Source organism: Melampsora larici-populina, assembly GCF_000204055.1.
Source record: "Melampsora larici-populina 98AG31 unplaced genomic scaffold MELLAscaffold_71, whole genome shotgun sequence".
In the NCBI taxonomy this organism is placed as follows: Eukaryota; Fungi; Basidiomycota; class Pucciniomycetes; order Pucciniales; family Melampsoraceae; genus Melampsora; species Melampsora laricis-populina.
In genome coordinates this window covers 272,840-293,986 of record NW_006768835.1, presented here as the reverse complement: position 1 = coordinate 293,986, position 21,147 = coordinate 272,840, and the positions used below count along the sequence as shown (strand labels likewise).

The 21,147-nt window shown below is 42.0% G+C and overlaps 2 protein-coding genes across 2 annotated transcripts; one reads left to right on the top strand and one right to left on the bottom strand.

Annotated features, from left to right (window-relative positions):
* Window positions 1–14,217: 14,217 nt before the first annotated feature.
* Window positions 14,218–16,521, top strand: MELLADRAFT_112799 (uncharacterized protein; the record flags this gene model as incomplete). Its single annotated transcript, XM_007417331.1, has 5 exons — window positions 14,218–15,081; window positions 15,157–15,216; window positions 15,292–15,351; window positions 15,423–15,488; window positions 15,556–16,521. 5 exons carry the CDS (start codon window positions 14,218–14,220, stop codon window positions 16,519–16,521), a joined length of 2,016 nt encoding a protein of 671 aa, XP_007417393.1.
* A 154-nt stretch (window positions 16,522–16,675) lies between these two features.
* Window positions 16,676–20,571, bottom strand: MELLADRAFT_112798 (uncharacterized protein; the record flags this gene model as incomplete). Its single annotated transcript, XM_007417322.1, has 8 exons — window positions 16,676–16,812; window positions 17,059–17,218; window positions 17,345–17,748; window positions 17,824–17,928; window positions 18,000–18,166; window positions 18,276–18,496; window positions 19,689–19,930; window positions 20,007–20,571. 8 exons carry the CDS (start codon window positions 20,569–20,571, stop codon window positions 16,676–16,678), a joined length of 2,001 nt encoding a protein of 666 aa, XP_007417384.1.
* Window positions 20,572–21,147: the final 576 nt, after the last annotated feature.

Here is a 21,147-nt window from a genome sequence, read left to right as displayed (position 1 = left end):
GCACGACTTCACCGTGGGCGGCGCCAGTATTATTCACTGGAAAAAAAGACGGGAACTTGAGACCCTGTTTTGACTATCGCAAGTTGAACACATTAACGGTCAAAAACAAATATCCATTACCGTTAACGATGGACCTAGTGGATAGTCTACTGGACGCTGACGAATTCACTAAACTAGACATGCGGAACGCATATGGAAATCTACGCGTAGCTGAAGGCTATGAAGAGATCCTTGCTTTCATCTGCAAAGCGGGCCAGTTCGCACTGTTGACAATGCCATTCGGCCCAACGGGAGCACCCGGCTATTTCCAGTACTTCATACAGGACATCTTACGCGCACACATTGGTAAAGACACAGCGGCCTTTTTGGATGATATCATGGTATATACAAAGAAGGGAATGAAACATCAAGAATCTGTCTTGCAAGTCTTGGACATCCTAGATAAACAACAACTATGGCTCAAACCGGAAAAGGGTGAATTCTCACGATCAGAAGTTGAGTACTTAGGATTAATTATATCTCGCAATAAGATCCGAATGGACCCGACTACAGTCAAAGCCGTTGCTGAGTGGCCAGCGCCCCGGAGCGTCAACGAACTCCAGCGTTTCATTGGATTCGCTAATTTTTACAGAAGGTTCATACATCAATTCTCCAAGACGACTAGACCTCTTCACAACTTGACTAAAGACAATACCCCATATAACTGGGATGACAAGTGCGACAAGGCATTTGTAGCATTGAAGACGGCATTCACATCAGCTCCTATATTGAAGATTGCTGATCCATACAAACCATTTGTATTGGAATGTGATTGTTCTGATTTTGCCCTTGGGGCGGTCTTATCTCAACGCAGTGACGACGACAACGAGCTACATCCCGTAGCATATCTTTCACGATCCCTGGTACAAGCAGAGCGGAATTATGAAATATTTGATAAGGAGCTCTTAGCGATCGTAGCATCGTTTAAAGAATGGCGACATTACCTGGAAGGTAACCCAAACCGATTAGACGTCATAGTCTACACTGACCATCGAAACTTAGAGACGTTCATGACTACTAAGCAACTCACCAGACGTCAGGCTAGATGGGCTGAGACGCTTGGATGTTTTGATTTCCAAATTAAATTCAGACCTGGAAGGCATGCAACTAAACCTGACGCGCTTTCGAGACGACCGGATTTAGAACCTGACCAGGCGGAAAAGCTCACTTTCGGACGACTCTTGAGACCTGAGAACATCGGACCCGACACTTTCACCGAAATTGCTACTACGGAATCCTTCTTCGAAAGTGAAGATGTGAAACTCAACAACGCCGAACATTGGTTCGAAGTGGACGTGTTGGGAGTATCAGACATCACAATGGACGAGCACCTATTAGAAGAACCGACGCTCAACGACCAAGCGTTAATCACTTTGATTAGGGAATCAACACTCAAGGACTCTAGACTACAAGAACTGATTCAGGCTGCCGAAAACCCAATATCTTCCAGCATAAAGAAAGCGGTGGTATCTTATAAGGTAAAAGACGGGATTTTGTACAATCATGGCCGCATTGAAGTACCCGACGACAATGACATCAAGTACAAAATACTCAGAAGCCGCCACGATAGCTTGTTGGCAGGCCACCCAGGTAGGTCTAAAACGCTGAACCTGATACGTCGCAGTTTCGTATGGCCGTCACAAAAGGCGTACGTTAATAGGTATGTCGGCGGCTGTGACTCTTGTCTGAGAAGCAAGGCAACGACACAAAAACCTTTCGGATCCCTGGAACCGCTTCCCATACCAACCGGCCCGTGGCTCGACATTAGCTATGACTTAATCACTAAACTACCGATATCCAACGGAAAGGACAGTATCCTGACCGTCGTGGATAGATTGACCAAGATAAGTCATTTCATCCCGTGTAACGAGGCAATGTCGGCCGAAGACCTAGCAGACTTGATGGTCAGATTCGTATGGCGGCTACATGGAACACCGAGGACTATCACATCTGATAGAGGGAGTATTTTCATATCTCAGATAACAAAGGAGTTGGACAAGAGACTTGGAATACGCTTACATCCATCTACAGCATTCCACCCACGCACAGACGGTGTAGTATTTAAAGCTCAACAAGAGCTTTACAACACCTAAGAAGGGATAATCTACTACGTGTAATATAGTAGAAGTTGCCTAAAGACTGCCTTCTTCAAAGAAACCAGCACAAGGGCACTTGCTGACCACTTTGTGATAACAGAGAAAAGGATAAAAGGCACCAGAGAAATAAAGCAATACTGTTGTTAAGTATTATTCCCAGATTTTAAGCGCAAAAAAGTCACACACTATGTTTATTACTAGCAATACTGTTGTAAGTATTATTCCCAATTAGACTTGTAGTCTTTAACACACGTAAATATATTTCTCCTTGCTTTTGAAGGGGCGGATTTAAGTGATCTTAGTACAAATATAGTAAATAAATGATGATTTATAACACTACAACAAAGGTATAAGATGCAGAAAAGGGCGCTACAATCCCAAAATCATCAAGGAGTACTTATATCCACATGTAACAATCTTTACAACAGTCAACAGCCTCAAAAACCAATCAAATCCGCCTAAATAACCCTAAAAACCATGTAATGACGCAATGTAATGATCTTGTTACTAATGTATGATGTAATTTTCACAGCCAAAAGTGATCAATGACGCAATGATGTAATGTACAGCACTTCTTAAGATGAATACAGGTGATTTTTTCCTTGTAAACTAGCTGAAACCCAATTTTTGAGATTACAAATTTTTTCAGAGTGCTCCAATTTTTGATTACTAAAGTGCATCTTGTAGCCCACGTGTTACTGATCATTTCTGACACCTATAAGACCTACTTCTGATGAGTGATGAGTAAGATATTGAGTTGTGAAGTTAAGGTTTTTGGTGTTACATGTGTCTTGTGACTGTAAATTCGAGATTCACACCAATTTCTTATTTCCCTTATAACTTTTTACATACACCTCCGTTACTAATGATTCAAAGGTTGTACATTATGTAATCCACTTCTCTGCGTTGAATGAGCCATCTACCAACTTATTCTGACGTCATTTGACATATGTAATTAGCTGAAAACCTCCATTTTCGACGATTTTCACCTATATTCTTCACTTTTCACAGCTGCTACTCCCTTTTCCTTGCTCATGTAATATTACATCATCTTCTATAACCTTAAAAATCCCGGAAAATCCTCTTGGCAACCTTAAATTCCATCACTACCACCATTACATATGTAAACTACACGCCTAACCCTTGTTTACCAACTTCGAAAAAGTACCTTTCTGCTAATAACCTCTGTTTCCCCTTATCAACCTTGAATATTAAGATTGTTCCTGTATAATAAACTGTTGTTCTTTCATATTCTAACCTTATAAAACCCATAACTTAATTATAAATAAGCTAAAAACCATTTTCCAACTTTTACACCTATATTTTCGAATTTTTCTTATCTTTTCTTTTTCTGTCTTTTTGTAATAACTTTGTAAGTAAACTATGTTGATCTTAATAATAATTTTGAAATAAGATGACATAATAATGAGCTAATAAGTATACATAAGCCTCTAAGAGCTTCAATTGATCTGAAAACCTGAATTTCGAATTCTCTGCTATATTGAAGTTTGCTAATAAACTGGTAAAGTAAAGATGATTAATTTTTTTGCTTAATATCATAAATAGATCACCACAACGGTCAGACAGAAATCGTGAACAAGGCTATTGAGCAATATCTACGACACTTCGTCAACTATCGACAGGACAATTGGGAATCACTACTACCAATCGCGGAATTTTCTTACAACAATAAAGACCACGCTTCTACAGGGGTTTCACCTTTTAAAGCGAATTACGGGTTTAATCCTAATTTTGGTGGAGTACCATCTAGTGACCAATGCATCCCAAATGTTGAAAATAGATTGCAACAATTGAATGAAGTACAATCCAAACTGACTGAATGTTTAAACGTTGCACAGCAAGAGATGAAAGCACAATTCGACAAAGGCATAAGAACAACACCCGAGTGGAACGTGGGTGATCAAGTATGGCTGAACAGTAAAGCTTTGTCAACTACTAGACCGAGCCCAAAGTTGGATCACAGATGGATGGGTCCTTTTAGCATCATTGAAAAAATATCACGATCTGCTTATAAACTGATGTTACCTGTTTCTATGAGAGGCATCCGCCCTGTGTTTCACGTTTCATTACTTAGGAAACACGAACCGGACACGGTGGAGGAACGACGCACAACTGAACCACAACCAATCATCATTAACAATACAGAGGAATGGGAGATGATGGAGATATTAGACTGCCGTAAGAAATTCAACAAGATGGAATACTTAGTTAGTTGGAAAGGATTTGGACCGGAGCATAATTCATGGGAACCTCGAGTCAATTTGAAGAATTGCGCCGAATTACTACAAGACTTCGACACAAGATTTCCAAAGGCGGCAGAGAAGTACAAAAGGACACGGCGTAAGTGAGAGGGCAAGCTTTTTCCCTCTGGGTTTTTTAATGCTGCCCGTGGGAGGAACACAGATCTTGCAAGAGGAATATTGGGCGTAAAAAGGGGGATACTGTTATGATCCTATAACATATGTAACAACGAGTGAAAGACGGGTTAGACATGTCACGGATAGAGATTGAGTCCCTAGTTGTACACTTTGCTATTTGTCCTACACAAAGTGGTTCTGGAACTTTTCCACGAAAGTTCCAGAACGATTTTCCACGAAGCCACAAAAGAAAATTTTGGCTGTGTTCTGGCTTTGTGGGCTCGTGGAAAAAAGAACTATTTGAATACCCTTTGCCCCTAGGTTCCACAAGACTGCGTGATACAACTCTGAATACTGCTTCAGTTCTTTACCTCACTCCCAGCTTACGCCTCCGTCCTCATACACCACACTATGCCCCGGAAAGGACACCGCAAACGACTCAAACACTACGTACATACGGCAATTGATGAAATGAAACAAACATCAAATATCCGAGTAGCTACTCTTGCCTTCAAGAAGATTAGGGATGCTGAAAGCCTTTTCATAATTCGATGTCTTCAAGCAATCATCATCAACCAAAATTCACATATCAACCAACAAGCAGCGGATAACGATGAAGATCCTGTGGATGAGTTGGGGGCAAGGAGGCCACTATTAGTTGTTTTGCTTGGTGCCTTGGAGTTTCATTTAGCAAGGACAGATTCTATCAAACTTGTGCTGCTTGGTCGTCGTCTACAAAAAGTTGTTGAAAGTGAGATAGGCCAACTCGAGGAAGCCCTCAAGATCTTACAGTCCACTCGCTATGTGCATGACCGATCATCACGACAACGTAAAGGAATACCAAATGTTGCATTTCCTCAAAGACTTGCTGAAGGTGGCGATCCTTTCTTGGCTATTGTGAGTCATTTGGGTCAAACTTGTTTTTTAAACCAATCACACAGCCTCCAAACTAATGACTTTGTGACTTTTATTTTTATTCTGTTTGTTGAATAGGCTCGAATGACTCATGAACAATTTTGGAACTTAGTCACACGGATTCAGGATTGTCATGTTTTTCAGAACCGGTCCGATAACAAACAGGCTCCTGTAGCATGGCAGCTTTTGGTCGCTCTAGCAAACCTGGGAACCTCAGGAAACGGGGGGGATATCTCACATCTTGCTTACACATTTCACATATCAGGTGAGTGCCTTTTCTTTTTCTTATCATCAAAAAACTAATCCAGATTCTGTCTCTTTATAGAGGGAAGTGTCCATAATTGGACTAACCGCTGTATGTATGCGATTCTTCAAATTGAAAACGAATGGGTCAACTGGCCAAACGTCGAGGATCGCCGTGATCTGAAGACAAAGATACGAGATAGTCATTTCAAAGACTGCATTGCTTTCATGGATGGCACTCTGGTTCCCCTTGCTTTTGCACCGGTTCGGAACCCAGAGGATTACTGGACACGCAAACAGTTCTACGCATTTAATGTCATGTTAGTATGTGATGTTAATAAGATTTTCAGGTATTACAAGCTTGGTTGGTGTGGATCGGCTCACGATCAAAGGGCTTATATGTCGTCCGAGGTAAGTGTCTTCTCTCATGAAAGCCAATCTCTATGCTGACATTGTTTTCTCAGCTTTATCGTAACCCGAGTGATTTCATTTCTGAAGACGAATATCTTTTGGCTGATTCTGGCTACACAACATCACAGAGTGTCATCACACCTTTCAAACGAGCACCTGGTCAACGTCTTCAAACCCATCAAGAGGCCTTCAATCAAGAGCTTAGTAAAATACGAGTTATAATCAAACAGAGCATCGGGATGCTCAAAGGTCATTTTCAGTCGTTGAAGGAGCTACGGATCTTGATCACTGGCCGTCGTAGTGCCCAGCGAGCGAACGTTTGGATCCGAGTCTGTATAATACTTCACAATTACACAACAAGCAACGATGACCGATGGCATTACGAGTTTGGTACAGTGGAAGAAGGGCTACTCCACACAGCTAGACAAAGGAGAGCACCTCCAAACGCACCCCTTTACGAAGATGAGGTGCATCCACAAACTGCGCGAGATGACACCCGACGGAAGGCTCTATTTGAGGATTTCATAGCCAACAGGGCTTCATAAGGGTTTTTTGTTAACAGGTGCATCCACAAACTGCGATGACACCCGACGGAAGGCTCTATTTGAGGATTTCATAGCCAACAGGGCTTCATAAGGGTTTTTTGTTAACATTCCTTTCAAATTAGGATTTTGTGTTCCTCATTAACAAATTTGTTTTTAGATTTTTACTGTTTACTCTTTGAAATGAATCCGCCCGCAAATTTGATTTTTGAATGATACATAAGTTCTATTTATGAGTGTTAGAGGTTTCTTTGATTAGATTCTAATCCATTGGGAGAATCGATTAAGGAATTCATTGCACAACAAGTATATTTTCACCTTCTCATCACTCGCGAGTCTCACCTCTAAGATATCTTAGGATATTTGATAAGATAGACTTGCAAGTATCCCAAAAGTCTATCTTGTTTGAATCTGATTGATTGGGAGATTTGATTGATCACCACTTGTTTCAAAAAATGATCATCATTGTAGGTTTTCATTTTTGGATTCGGACTAAGAAGGATGTCCTACTTGATTCTAATCAATTCTTCCGATTGACTTGATTCTAATCGAGTCTTCCGATCGACTTGATTCTAATCGATTCTTCCGATCGATTAGAATTAAGTAGTCAAATCGAGTATATCATTCCATATTTTATGACACATATTTAATGAACTAACTCGTATTACTTACTGCTTGATTTGGATCAATCAGATATGATGCATCTTATCTTGTGGCACAAGAAATCAGCCTATTGAATTTCACAAAATGCAAAGAAAGTTCATCTCAATGGAATCTTGCTTGAGAACATTTGGTTTTTTTTGCATGCGAAACCATTAATAGGAAAAAGAATTTGGAAGAACCTAAAACATTTTGGAAAATGGAAGAGCCTGCTAGTTTTTGAACGATATCAAATTTTGATCCATTCACCAACAGTACATAATTCAAATCAGAGTTGCTAGCTTAATATGAAAAGTTTTATTTGATGAAAAAAAAGGGTTAAAATGGACAAATGGATCATGAACAAGATCGACAGCTATCTGAATTGATATGTGTATGAATCGATTTCAGAAGAAAAAAAAAGGAACTGAAACGACATCGATATTTGTTAATTTCACTGACAGCCTCTTGCATCAAGATTGGTTTTTGTCAGAATCCTGAGGAGCACAAAATAGAATCAATAACTTTTGTTTATATGAAGATTCATACATTCAATAGAAACCTACCATACTTGGAAAGACTTCAGCAGCAACTTCCTTGGCCTGCTCAAGAGTCAAGTGGTTATTGGCCATGACTTGAGCAATGAATTTCCCTCTTGCAATTCTATAATCCATATCCATAGCCTGTTTTGTGCGTTTGACATCTAATTTAGCTGACTCGACCTTCAAACTGTGTAATTCTGCATCTAACTTGGCCTGTTTAAGTTGATCTTCATTTGATAACAATGATCTTGGGTCGTCTTTGGGCTTCAGAATCTTAGCTAAGTCTTGGATTGCATTGCCAAGGCTGTCGGATTTCAGACTGGATTGGATTAAACTATCTTCGAGCTTGGTGATGGATGACTTGACCGTGTCAGTGTTTTGGGTAAGTAACTCCTTCACTTGAGACTCCCCACTCGCCTTACGTTTATTGATTTTTGTGACTGATAGTTTTGTGGCCGATTTCGGAACAGAACCTTTTCGGGTAGGATTAATTGGTGATTTGGGGGTCTGATTAACCGAATTTTTGGGGATAGAATTGGTTGGAGAAGCTACATCATGATAATGTATGGATTCAGCGTGCTATATTTGCCAACAAAAATCGTAGATCTACAAACCTTCCAGCATATCATCATAAATAAGACGCCTCATCTCTTCATTAGAAACATCATGGCTATCGTGGTTGTTGTCTGCTTGATGGTGGAGACGGTGGTACTCTTCATTCGATGCTTCCGAGTGTTCATTGTCATTTCGGAGGTCTGGCAAGCTACAATGTGATTGATCTAAATCTACATCGTTATGTAGTTGTGTTTCAATTTCGGTTAACCCCAAGCAGTCTAAAGAGTTGTCCGGATTGTCCGGGTGTGCACTGTTGCCACTTGCAAGCCTAGTAGCCTTGTCTCGTGTACCCATGACAGGCGCTAATTGCCAGTAGTATCTGCATCTAGCCTCAATGTAAGCTGTATCAAAGGTTTCTCAGTGTAGTGAAACATTGAGCAAGATTTAGAAGATACTTACAATTGACTAAGACCTTCTTTCTCGCAATGTAAGCCGGATCCTCATCTTCCCACCCGTTCTTCTGCTTCTCGGCTTTGAGATGATTCATTGCACCTTGACCAGACTGATCTATCCATCTCTGAGCATCATTAAACTGTGACTCGAGATTACTGATCTGAAGATGTGTTGTCCGATCAATTTGCGTTGTAGAAAAACTATCTGAAAAAGTAATGAAAAAGTTAACTACTCGCCTTAGTTGCCACAATCTTTTCATTACGGTCATGAATTCCGTTCTCAACTAAGTAGGAAGTAATTGACTCTAGAGTAGTGGACTTGTAGGAAGTATGTGATTTATACCGAGTCCAATTTTCATACGTTGTAAGCCAATTCAAGAGAATGCTGATGGCACTCTCGCCCTTTTTGTTCTTCTGATCTTCCCACTTCACCGGTGGCTTTCTACAAGGTCCGTCTTCACCTCCTTTTTCACCCTTCTTTCCTTTTTTTTGCGGCTTTCCACTTGATGGTGATTGCAGGGGCTTACTGGTTGTTGCTCGACTCTTACGAGATGTTGATGATTGCGACTTCCCACCTCTTGCATTAGGCTTCTTAGGATTCTTTGATCGAGTCATGGTGAACTCTACTGGTTGCGAGGCAGGTTGGGGAAGGGATGTGATCGAATTAAGTGAAGATCCGAAAGAGCCTTGTTGAACAATTCCCGGGGGATATGTCGAAGGAATTTGGTTTGGGTAGTAGTTTGGTGAAGTTGTGTTTAAACCAAAGGATGGATAGTACTGGATTGTGGACGGATGAAGTTGGAAAGTAAGAGGGGTTAAGATTGGCTGTGGTATCTGGTGTGGGGACGTTGGTGGGGTGCTTGAAGGGGGAGTATCGTCAGGCATGTTGTGATGGTGGATGTGGGAGTTAGATTGGCATTGTGGAGATTTGATCAAAGTCCAGAAAGCCAGAACGTGTTCTGGCTTTCTGGCTTTCTGGAAAATTTGTTCTGGAACTTTCGTGGAAAAGTTCCAGAAGCACTTTGTGTAGTAAAATTGTACAAGTTTCTCTTCTCTTCATCCGACAATCTACTTTATAGACTTACCAAATGTCTTTAGAAGAGATACTCAACCCTGATGGCAAACTCCAAAATAAATGGGAGCTCTTGCTCCAGAGTCAAGAAGAAACCACTCCCAAAAATGTTGCATCATCTGATTCAACTGCCGTAGATGTTCCTGTAGAGCAACTGACTTCAAAGCAAGCACTGGATTTGATGGCACAGTTGATGACTTACTTAGAGTTTGATGATAGCGCCATGACCAATGAATTAGGGGCAATGCTAACCTAATACTCTGGGCGTGTGCGCTCCGTGCTGCTGAGCAACGCACAGCAGTCTACCATCACCAATTACTTCAAATTCCAAAATTGATCAATCAGTCTCAAAAAACCTTTCAATCACATCCAGATCATCTTAATTACAAAAATTCCTGTCAGATGACTAAAAACACAGTTCATCACACAAAAGTATATCCAATCTTTTCGACTTTATTTACTTTTGTCACTTCTCCAATTCACTACAACTTGTAATCACAAGTATAGATATTATAGATATGATCAACTACAGTGTGATTAAAAAAATTCAATGCTAGAATCAATATTGCATCCAAGAATTGAGCTGAGCCCATATCCCTCTAATCCAATAAACATTATGGTTTAAGAGGGTTTTTATGGAAACCCATACATGTATGGATTTGGAGGGGATTTCTAGGAACTCCATAAAAGGGCTAAAATTCCCTAAACCCATAGCCATTTGGATCCACCCAATGGTATGGCTTTAGAGAGTTTTGACTGTACCGTAAAAGTCTGGGCGCTCCTGGGAGCGCACCAAACCTCAAAACATCTACAGGTGTCCCCCCAGTTATTTTGTGGGTTGTGTCAGAATTGCCAGTGCGGCGCCCGCCGCCCAATTGTGCTAGTACTGTATTACAGGAACAAAGTAGTTGTGCCCAACGATGCAGACCTGAAGCTACAAATCTTGTGATTGAGGCATGATAGCCGCTTGGCAGGGCATCCGGGGAGAATGAGAACCCTTGCCCTAATCAAGAGATTGTATCACTGGCCGGGAATGAAAGCTTTTATTAAGCAATACGTAGATGGTTGCCAATCTTGCCAACGCGTGAAGTCTCAAACTGATAAGCCTTTTGGAAGCCTACAGCCACTCCCAGTTCCTGAAGGACCATGGCTAGATGTATGTTATGACTTAATAACCGACCTCCCGATATCAAACGGATTTGACAGTATCTTAACAGTAGTGGACCGTTTGACTAAGATGGCTCACTTCATACCTTGTATGAAAAGTATATCATCAGAAGACCTGGCTGATATCATGATACAAGAGGTGTGGAGGTTGCATGGAACCCCGAGGTCGATTTGAAAAGCGACGAAATCCGTCTAGGTTCCTGAAAGCTGATATACCGTGACAAATACTAGAGGTGAGCCTCTATCACCTCTGGTCACTAAACTACCTGAATGCTAACCTGATATACCGTGACAAATACTAGAGGTGAGCCTCTATCACCTCTGGTCACTAAACTACCTGAATGCTAACCTGATATACCGTGACAAATACTAGAGGTGAGCCTCTATCACCTCTGGTCACTAAACTACCTGAATGCTAACCTATACAATCAGAAGAGTATCAAAAGGAAGTAATAGAAGATAATGAAAGTTAGATAAGAAGAGAAATAACTCTGTGATCTTTTAAAGACTATCTGACCTAGAAGGTTTCAGGTCAAGTAAGAAAGAACAAAGGGAAAAGAGTCGACGCGTATGATTTTAGCAGTTGATCTAGCGTCAACAACAATTCAGGTGAAATAGAAATTATTAGTAAAATGATAACAAGAATAGAAATTGACAGAAAGAAAACATAGTGATGATGATTGATTTAATATAGAACAGACTTACTCTTTTCCTCCCGTAGAATGACGGATGAGGAAAAGAGGATATACGCGACATGTGAAAGTGAATTTGATATAGGAAGGTTAAGGTTAGAGTATTATGGTTCTAATATTAAACTATTATTAGTCTTAATCTGATTGTGTGTAATGATAATGTATGTTAGCCTTTACTACCTTTCACGACAGCTGAAACCTAAGTAAGAGAGACAAGAGGTGTCTCTCAACACGATTACGTCTGATCGAGGAAACGTGTTCATCTCAAGAGCAACAAAAGATTTTCACAAACGACTGGGCATCAAAACTCAACCGCGACGGCTTATCATCCGCAAATGGATGGGCAATCGGAGATCACCAACAAGGCAGCTGAACAGTTTATAAGACATTATACATCTTACAAACAAAACAACTGGTATGAACTTCTCCCTTTTGCTGAGTTCTCCTACAATAACAACTACCATGCAGCCATAGGAGTGTCACCCTTCAAGGCAAACTATGGGTTCAATGTTGCCTTCACAGATATACCGTCCAGCAAGCAGTGTTCACCGGTGGTAGAAGAACAAATGAAGCATATCAAAGAGGTGCAACGTGAACTTAAAGATGTGATGATGTTAACTCAAGAATTAATGAAAACTCAACACCAAAGAAAAGCGAAGGAGTCACCAAAATGGAAAAAAGGCAATAAGGTCTGGTTAAGTAACAAAAACATATCAACAACTAGGCCAACAGTTAAGTTTTCACACCGTTGGTTAGGTTCCTTCTTAATCACTGCGCAAGTGTCAGAAAATGCTTATAAACTTGATTTACCCAAGTCCATGCATAGAATTCATCCAGTTTTCAATGTCAATATATTACGAAAGTTTGAAGGAAGCAATATCAAAGGTCGAAACAAATCACCATCACCACCAATAATAATTGATGAACAAGAAGAATTCGAAATCAATGAAATCTTAGACAAAAGAAAGAGAGGGAAGAAAGTAGAGTACTTAATCAATTGGAAAGGTTATGGACCCAATTATGATTCATGGGAACCAGAAGGCGGACGCAAGAATGCAAAACAAATTATGAAAGGATTTGATGACAAATATCCTCAAGCAGAAGACAGATATAGAAAGGCGCGGAGAAAGAAGTGAGGGTGAAGCTTTTTCCCTACAGGGTTTTTTAATGCCAACCCGTGGAAAGATGCTAACCCGCAACAGGGGGTTGAGTCATGAAGGGGGGAGTGGTGTTATGAGCCACAGACTATAAGGCTCTTACCTTTATGCTTATAGCAAGTTGTACTCTAGTTATCCTCTCACTCGAGTAGAACTGATGTTCCTCACGTAGCAATCTAATAGCTTATCTAAAGGGTCCTTTTGCGCATTGTGTCTTGCATCTTACTACGCCTGCTCATATCAGTCCCCATCTTATTTATGGTTTATACATGCTGTGCAGCAACTTTGCTTGCCTTTTGTTTGACTTTCACGGATCTCAAATTATCAATTTTTAGTGCTTGTTCTCTCTTGAACCATGTTGTTAACCTGGTCTTTCCTCTTGTAGTCCATGTCTCACTGATTTGAAATCGCTACCGATTGCATGATGATGATCATTACCTGGATAATACACTTTTTTTTAATCGTAAACATTCTATATTCTTCCAATACTGTTATTTTTATCACTTTCATTTCATTTGTGCATGATACACTATGATACAGGATCCATTCTTCAAGTGACATGTATAAATAGTAGCATCCGTTCCAGGTATGCAGTCTGTTCAATCTTCTTGCACGCTGTCCCGCCTTTTTTTTTGGTATTGCTTAATGTTGTCTCGGCCTTCTTTTGCCTTCTTTCCTTGTACACGGTAATACCACCTGTGTGTACTGAATCCCTCCAAGTGTATTGGATGATACAGCCTCTTCTATCATCCTATAGCCTTCTAAAACGCCCCTTTAGAATTTCCTAGGAAGATAGGAGCTCCTAGGGTAACCCCAAGATTCTCCTAAGTCCCACTTCTCTAAGGGGGGGACCTTTGGGCTGCTCACGCACCAAGTGATACTATCACCACCACAACCTACAATCTTACAATCTCAGAAGAGATCTCCCCGCCTCAGACATAATCTCACCACCACACTTGTATTCTCACCACTGCACAGCTCACATATCACCAGTACATAAAAACTCACAACGTATAACACATGTAACTTCATCCTAATCACCACCTCACTTAAACCAACCCTAACACTCAGCTCACACTCACGAGCATAGCTAAAATCACTACTTATAACACTCGTAACTTCAATTTCTCACCACTGGACCTTTCACCTATCACAAGTACTATACACATATTACGCATATCACAAGTGCATCGACACCAACCGCGATCGAACATAAGTCTCACAACCCTTTCCACCTTTCCCATTGTACTCTCACTCATACAATTAACTGATTTCACCTCCTCAATAACAAGAAACAGTTTCAACAAACCAGTTAACATGCAAACGGACACCAGCCACAAATACATATTACCAGTACCAGACATCATTGAAATCAATCACAAGGATCGACGCAAGATGGATGAATACATTGAATCTTTTCCTGCGACGCAACACGGCTATCGAATTCGAATCGGTCACTCGCATAGTCGTAGTGCACTCTCACAATATGAGTGCTACCGATCAGGTTATCCACAAGGAGGACAACAAGCCGTCGGCACCACAAAATCTGCCCGTATAGGATGTCCCTTCGAGATCGATACCCGATATCTTTATCATAGCTCATCATGGCTCCTAATTTATTCTCACCTTGGACATAACCACCCACCCGACCCAAACGTTAAAGCTCGCAAGAAGCACAAGGATCCTAATGCCCAACCCATCCTTGCTCCAGGAGTCACACTTGACAATGACAAAGACCAAGATCCAGGCCCAGGTGACATCGATGCCGATTCACACGATATCATTGATAGTCAGACTAATGTACTATCAAAATCGCCGGTTCACCTTCTTAACAACCCATCACTGCCTTCACCTGACATCGGACCAAACATTTTGTCACCTGCAACACTAACAAATGCAAAGGTCAACACCAAACCCCACGATTCACGATTACCAAATGTGAACCAATCACACTCACCCCAACATTCAAAGGAGATGCATTGTGATTATCACCCTACACAACCTTCCCAACGTATCAAAGCCCCTATTGAACCACACGACTCGCTAGATTTGACTATGTCCAGCCTCACAGCCCGGCTCCGAGCTATGACTCCACGTCGCCGGCAGGACACTCTGATCAAGATAGAATCGATTATAAGTGAAGCACTACCTGCGTTGGTTTCCTTCAAACCACGCGAGCCTGTAAGTTTCCACGTGATCATCACAAAGAAGTTATTAGGAGCTTATGCTTACATTACGTGTTTATAATTTGCTCAGATCGAATCGATTATAAGTGAAGCACAACCTGCGATGGTTTCCTTCAATCCACACGAGCCTGTAAGTATCCACTTGATCATCACAAAGCGCTTATTAGGAGCTTATGCTTACGTTATGTGTTTATAATTCGCTCAGATCGAATCTATTATAAGTGAAGCACAACCTGCGATGGTTTCCTTCAATCCACACGAGCCTGTAAGTATCCACTTGATCATCACAAAGAGCTTATTAGGAGCTTATGCTCATGTTACGTGTTTATGAATCAGGCCTCAAGCCAGCCAGCGTGTTCCACTCCCCTAAAGGAAGCCCATGAGGCCACAATTGTTGAAACGGTAAGCTTCCCAAAATACCCAATTTGCATTTTAATCAACCTGAAGACACTAAGTTATGTTTCTAAAGATCGATAAACTCATAGACGAGTTTTATGACGGGCCGACCGAACTCACCACCTCTACGTTCAACTTCAAAGATCTCATCCTTTCTCAGCCCACAGAAAACTCTACGGTACCGGTTGATACAACCACAAAATCACCAAAATCAAGAAAATCAAGCGAAGAAGATACAAGTCTAACTCCCACAATCGCTGACAAACCTCCACCGCCATTGCTCCCTATCTCACCCACATCACTATCACTACGCAGTCCTGTGGACTGCCAACGCGTTACCCGGAAACGAGCACGGGAGGCAGGCATACTTCAGAAGCCGCACTTGATTAATCCCAATCTACCCGCCCTGTTGGCGAAGTACCGGATTCACACGTGGCTGGAACCGTATGTTATCGATCTTCGTGAAGTCAAAGGCGACGGACACTGTGGATTCCGCGCTATTGCCATATCAGTTGGGCAATCGCAAGAAGAATGGGCTGACATACGTTCAAGGATGCACGACACAGCCACCACTATGCCTGATGAGCGGACTTTACCTGAGGGCCGCACCGAATGCTTGGCACGTCTTGCAACCACCAAAGCAAACGTCGTCAGTGAGCAGAAGTATTGGCTCAGCATGCCAGCGTGGGGAGGTCTCATAGCCACAACTTTCAATCGCCCAGTATTGTACTACGAACCTGGTTCTTATAGTCAGATGGTCTTTCCCTTTCTAACCCCCCACAACCTCAATTCTCCAATAGTTCTTGCCTGGGCCGACCATCACTTTGCATCACTACTGCTCGATTTTACACGTCCAAGCTTCCCCGCACCACGGCTTTGTGGAACATGGCGACGATTTCATAGTGAAGATGCCTCCAGTTGGTTAGATGTATGGCAACCACTTATTGATGCACACGCCAAATTGATCCAGGCCCAAATTAAATATCTACGTAAGAAAACCAAACAACGAGACCCTATAAATCTAACTCTCTCAGATTGAAAGGTCTGAAACGACCATACACTTGCCTGTAGTCAATGAGATGTAAACACATCTTTGTACATAATACTTTCCGCATGAATAAATGTGATGTCACGATACTTGTAATCATCTCATTAATATTCAATAAAATCTCCTAAGAACTGCATTTGTTCCATTATGTTCGGCCATTGAACTGAGCAAGTAAACATCTGATGCCTTCGCTATTGACAACTTTCCTATTTCGTTTTTGTCGATCTGACATTGCATTGGATTTCCATATATGTGCTTTGATTTCATGATCGGTGAAGAACCCTCCACATGGCAATGGATGAACAATTCAAATGGTTCATATTATTGAAAGGTCAAGAATTGAGAAAAAAATTCCACAGTTAAGCTACGGCTCAATGGTTTTTACTGTGTCATGTTCACACTGAACTTAAATATGGTGAAAAAAAATTGTATGAATTGCCAAAAAGAAACCAATTAAATATCAAACTTCATCCCAAAATCCTTCGTTTTCTCCGTACATATATTCCTCCTCCCCAAAATCAGGCTGACCCGCCTCTTCATCATAATCCCCATCAGCCCAGAGTATGGGCTCTCCCAGTATCTCGGCCCATGTTCCAGACGTATGTGCCATAATGTCCTGCCAAGCATGTATCAAGATAGGGTCGCCGTCCGCACTTCCTTCCACAAACTCACAGGTGGACTGTATCACCTGTAACACACACTGATCCCATCCCCTCCATAGGCGACAAGAACGCTTTGCAAGTCCCAAGTGGACTGAGTTCCACTCAGCCATTCGCACATCCCCTGCAAAAGACCTCAGTCAGCTAAGGCGCACATGAAATTCATGAGTCTTCAAGGGCATAAGACCTTCATTTGGCTTAGCTTGATCTATGCGTGCCTGATAGTCTACCGCCCACCCCATGAGCTGCCTTACTTCGCGTCCAAGGCGCCGGAGTTCTTCTTCAGATGCGAAACGACTTCGCAAAGCAATTATTCCATTCTTGGTACTTTCACAAGTGGCCCATGGCTCATCGGGGTGATTGAGCGCAACCTCATCCCAAAAAGGATCTAACAAATCCATGGCCATGACTTCATCAAGAGTAGGTTCAAGAAGTCGATGGTGCGGTCGGAACCGTCGGTTGTATTTACTCGCATGCCTTATATAAGTTGCCAGCTTCTTCTTAAGTTGGGCGCGTTTCTTCTGCCTTAATTTTTCATTTTGGGGCTGCTGAGTCGCACCTTTTGCAGATTATTAATCTTGTGTGAGATTATCCAAGTAAGGATTGGTAAAAAATGACATGTGTACATACATACCAGTTCTAGTGGCAGCATGAGCGTTCTCTTGCATTAAATCCACAGCGGCCTCATACAAAAATCCCAACGCAACCTGGATACTAAGGATGGCCTTAACACGAACAGCTGAGGTTCGGGTTGGGTATACATATAATGGTCTTTACATGGTACTTGGAAATGCGCAAAATATAACTTACTGCTACCCTGTCGATTATTCAGCAACTCTGCATTTCCAAGTTCGTCCGCAAGCTCTTGGATTTTTGATTCCAAAGCAACCAGGGACCTCGGAAGGTTCAGAAGGTCTTCCCGTTGTTCAGCAGTTCTTACTGGTACTTTCATGGCATTTAAGTCAATGAGCTTCTGACTAAATTCAACCAAAAACGTTCAGTTAAATAAGTTTCCCTTGGATAACGTGAGGAAAAACTCGTATAAATACTTGCCGCGCTTCCAACAAATCCTCTTCAAGAGTTAACAAAACGCCTAGGCGTTCACGTTTTTCTTTAGTCTTAACACTGATAGCTTTCAGCTGCTGGGCACGCTGACGGTCCCACTGATCCTGACAGTATTCAGCGGTATGCATCACGTTCGCGCGGGCGTGGTTTTCCAGAGCTTTGTCAGCTTCTGGCAACTCTAGTCGATACTTCTCGGTCTGGGTGGCCATAAAGGACACTGTGACAAAGTAAAGTTGCAGCACCTAAGTTACTATCCACCAACCGCTGATAGTTAGCTTCATCACACCTGCTTTCTTACGGAGGACCTCATTCCGGTGGCTTGCCCACAAGTCAAGGGTGACCAGACGGTGCTGTTTGGTAGCGTATCGTAGCAGTCGAACCAGGGGAGACAACTTTCCCCACACTCGTTCCAGTCCCTCACCGTTACTCTTACCCCAGCCTCGGTTTAGGCGTGGATTATACTCCAGCTGGCATCCCCAGTTGTGAGCGTACGCATGGAACAAAGCTGTTCCCACCTTCACTTGTTTAGCATAATTTTCATTGGTAAATACCGGTTTCTGTAATAATAAATGGAATAGCACAATGTGTAAGTGTACTGTAGATATATTTGAGCGCTTTATTCCATACATTTTTGATGGTCTTGTCCAGATTACAACCTATATCATAGAGAATCCCAATCGTAGTGGTACCATCCCGATCTGTTTTCAACAGGTCTAGGATCCACTGAATCAGTGCTAAAGCATAATGATTTCTAAACAATTCTATATTAGCTTTTCACAAAGATTGTTATCTTAGCATCCAGATACATACTTTTTGCCACTTTGAATCAGGTTGATGAACTTGAGGACATGGTCATGTCTACATGCCATCCCAAGTAAACCTGATTCATCCATATTTTTGAAGGCTTTTTTCCCTCTGACATCGTTTGCGGTGGTATCAGCTTCGGTGCACGCGTGCTATACATATTCAACAATAATGAAACATTGTGTTAAGTACCAATGCGGTCATTTTCAAATTGGCCAAATATGATACTGACATATTCTTCAGGAATGTTGGGTCCACGCTTCAAGAACTGTTCCTTTGCTTGAACCAGCTTGGGATCAAGGAATAGGCCAGGTCGCGGTGGCTGTGATCCTGGAATGGGTACACTGGCACCTGCGTGTCTCTTATGCTGAAAGTTTCCATCAAGGCATACCAAGATCTGAGGCTCTTCAGGTCGTGTAACGCCCACAGGTGGTCCAAAACAAGCTGGACAATTTGCGGCAAGAACTCCAAGTTCCGAAAGTTGGAGTTTTTGATTTTCCAGCGCGATGGTTTGCGACGTCAGAGACCGGTAGGCGTCTACAGCCACTGTGAATGGCTGTGCCCATTTTCTAGGCTGATCAATTGACGGTCAGTAATTTGTCTTCAGCAAGGGGGTGGAATAGCACGTACCCGACCCTTAGATGTTAATATGACTGGGCTGCTGTGGTCTAAAGTGGAGTCTAGGGCCTCACAAAAGCCCTCTGTTGGTACTGCGAATCGTATCCACTGTGCATGGTGATGTACCAATAGTCGGAGTGAAAATGCTGTTCGTGGCCTCGATGGCGATGCAGCCATGTATCCCATCTGCAGGAGTCTTTGAGGGGCAGATAAGTCGCAATTCTTGCAGAAGGAAACCTTGGTTCGACGTCGCGCTGAACAATCCCATATGTTTATACAATTATGAATCACAATAAGCAAATGTGTTATACATTCCAAATAGTCACTCACTTAATAAATCGACAAGATCAATATCTCTCTCAGTCCTGATTGTACAGTGGCAGGCCGGTCGTAAGTCTAGATTCCACTTTTCTTGATCTCCCCAGTCCTTAGTCTCTAACCGGTTTTGAAGGTAAGTTGGCAACATAATGGCATACTGCCAAAGCCACTTTTTTTCGTGCGCCAGTCGGTCTTCCAAATGGGCCTGTCTTCGCAAAGCTGCTAATAAGGCATCATCAGCATCATCATTGACGTTGGGAGCGCCTGGACCAGGCATAAAGCGATTCAGGTCGATTTCTTCTTCTGATACTACTGCTTCTTCTTCCTCTTCTTCGCCGTGCTGATCATTTTCTACTACAAAATCCATGGCCACACCACCGTCTTCATCACCTAATGGCCCTTCTCCTGCCTGAAGGTTTCTTTCAACATTGATTTGTTGGAGAAATGCCGCATTGGACGCTTCCGCATGCGCCAAGTCACGCTGTCGTGACCTTACGAGCTGATGTTGCCGGGGCGTAGAGGGTTTTGGTTGCTTAGGTCGATGATTCAAACCAAAAATTCTACGTTGGGAAGGCATGATCAGCGAAGTTTTTTGGGACAGTCAAGCAACCTTTCTTTACTTACCTTTTCAAAACATTCAACTAGGATGTACACGTAGCTCTTTCAATCTGATATGGCTTTCTCAGGCCTATCGAGTCTACTATTGATGAAACATCATCGATAGTAGACAGTGACTCAAAGTGAGTCTCCTATTTGGGAAAATTCAAGCCGTATTCGCAAATTGTATCGCCTAGCTGACAGAAGTAACGTGAAAGTTGTAGTTCATCATCTGGTAATTGTCCAAATCGGGAAGTTTATAGCCTTGATCTGGAATAATTGAATGGCCCTGGTGACAGAAGTAACGTGAAATTCTTTGTATGTATTGGGAATGGGTAAGTAAATGGCCTGGCGGGTGACATACTGGGGATCAATCTTTGTAGTGGCCTAATCAGCTGCTGAATCTTCAAAGGTTGGAAAAGCATATGAAAGGAAGCACTCACCTGCTTCCATTTAATTTGGAATCTTACTCTAACTACGTGACCCAAACAACTGGTTGTCAAGTTGTAATCAAAACATTACAACATATACATTCACTGCAGACATTATTCGGGTT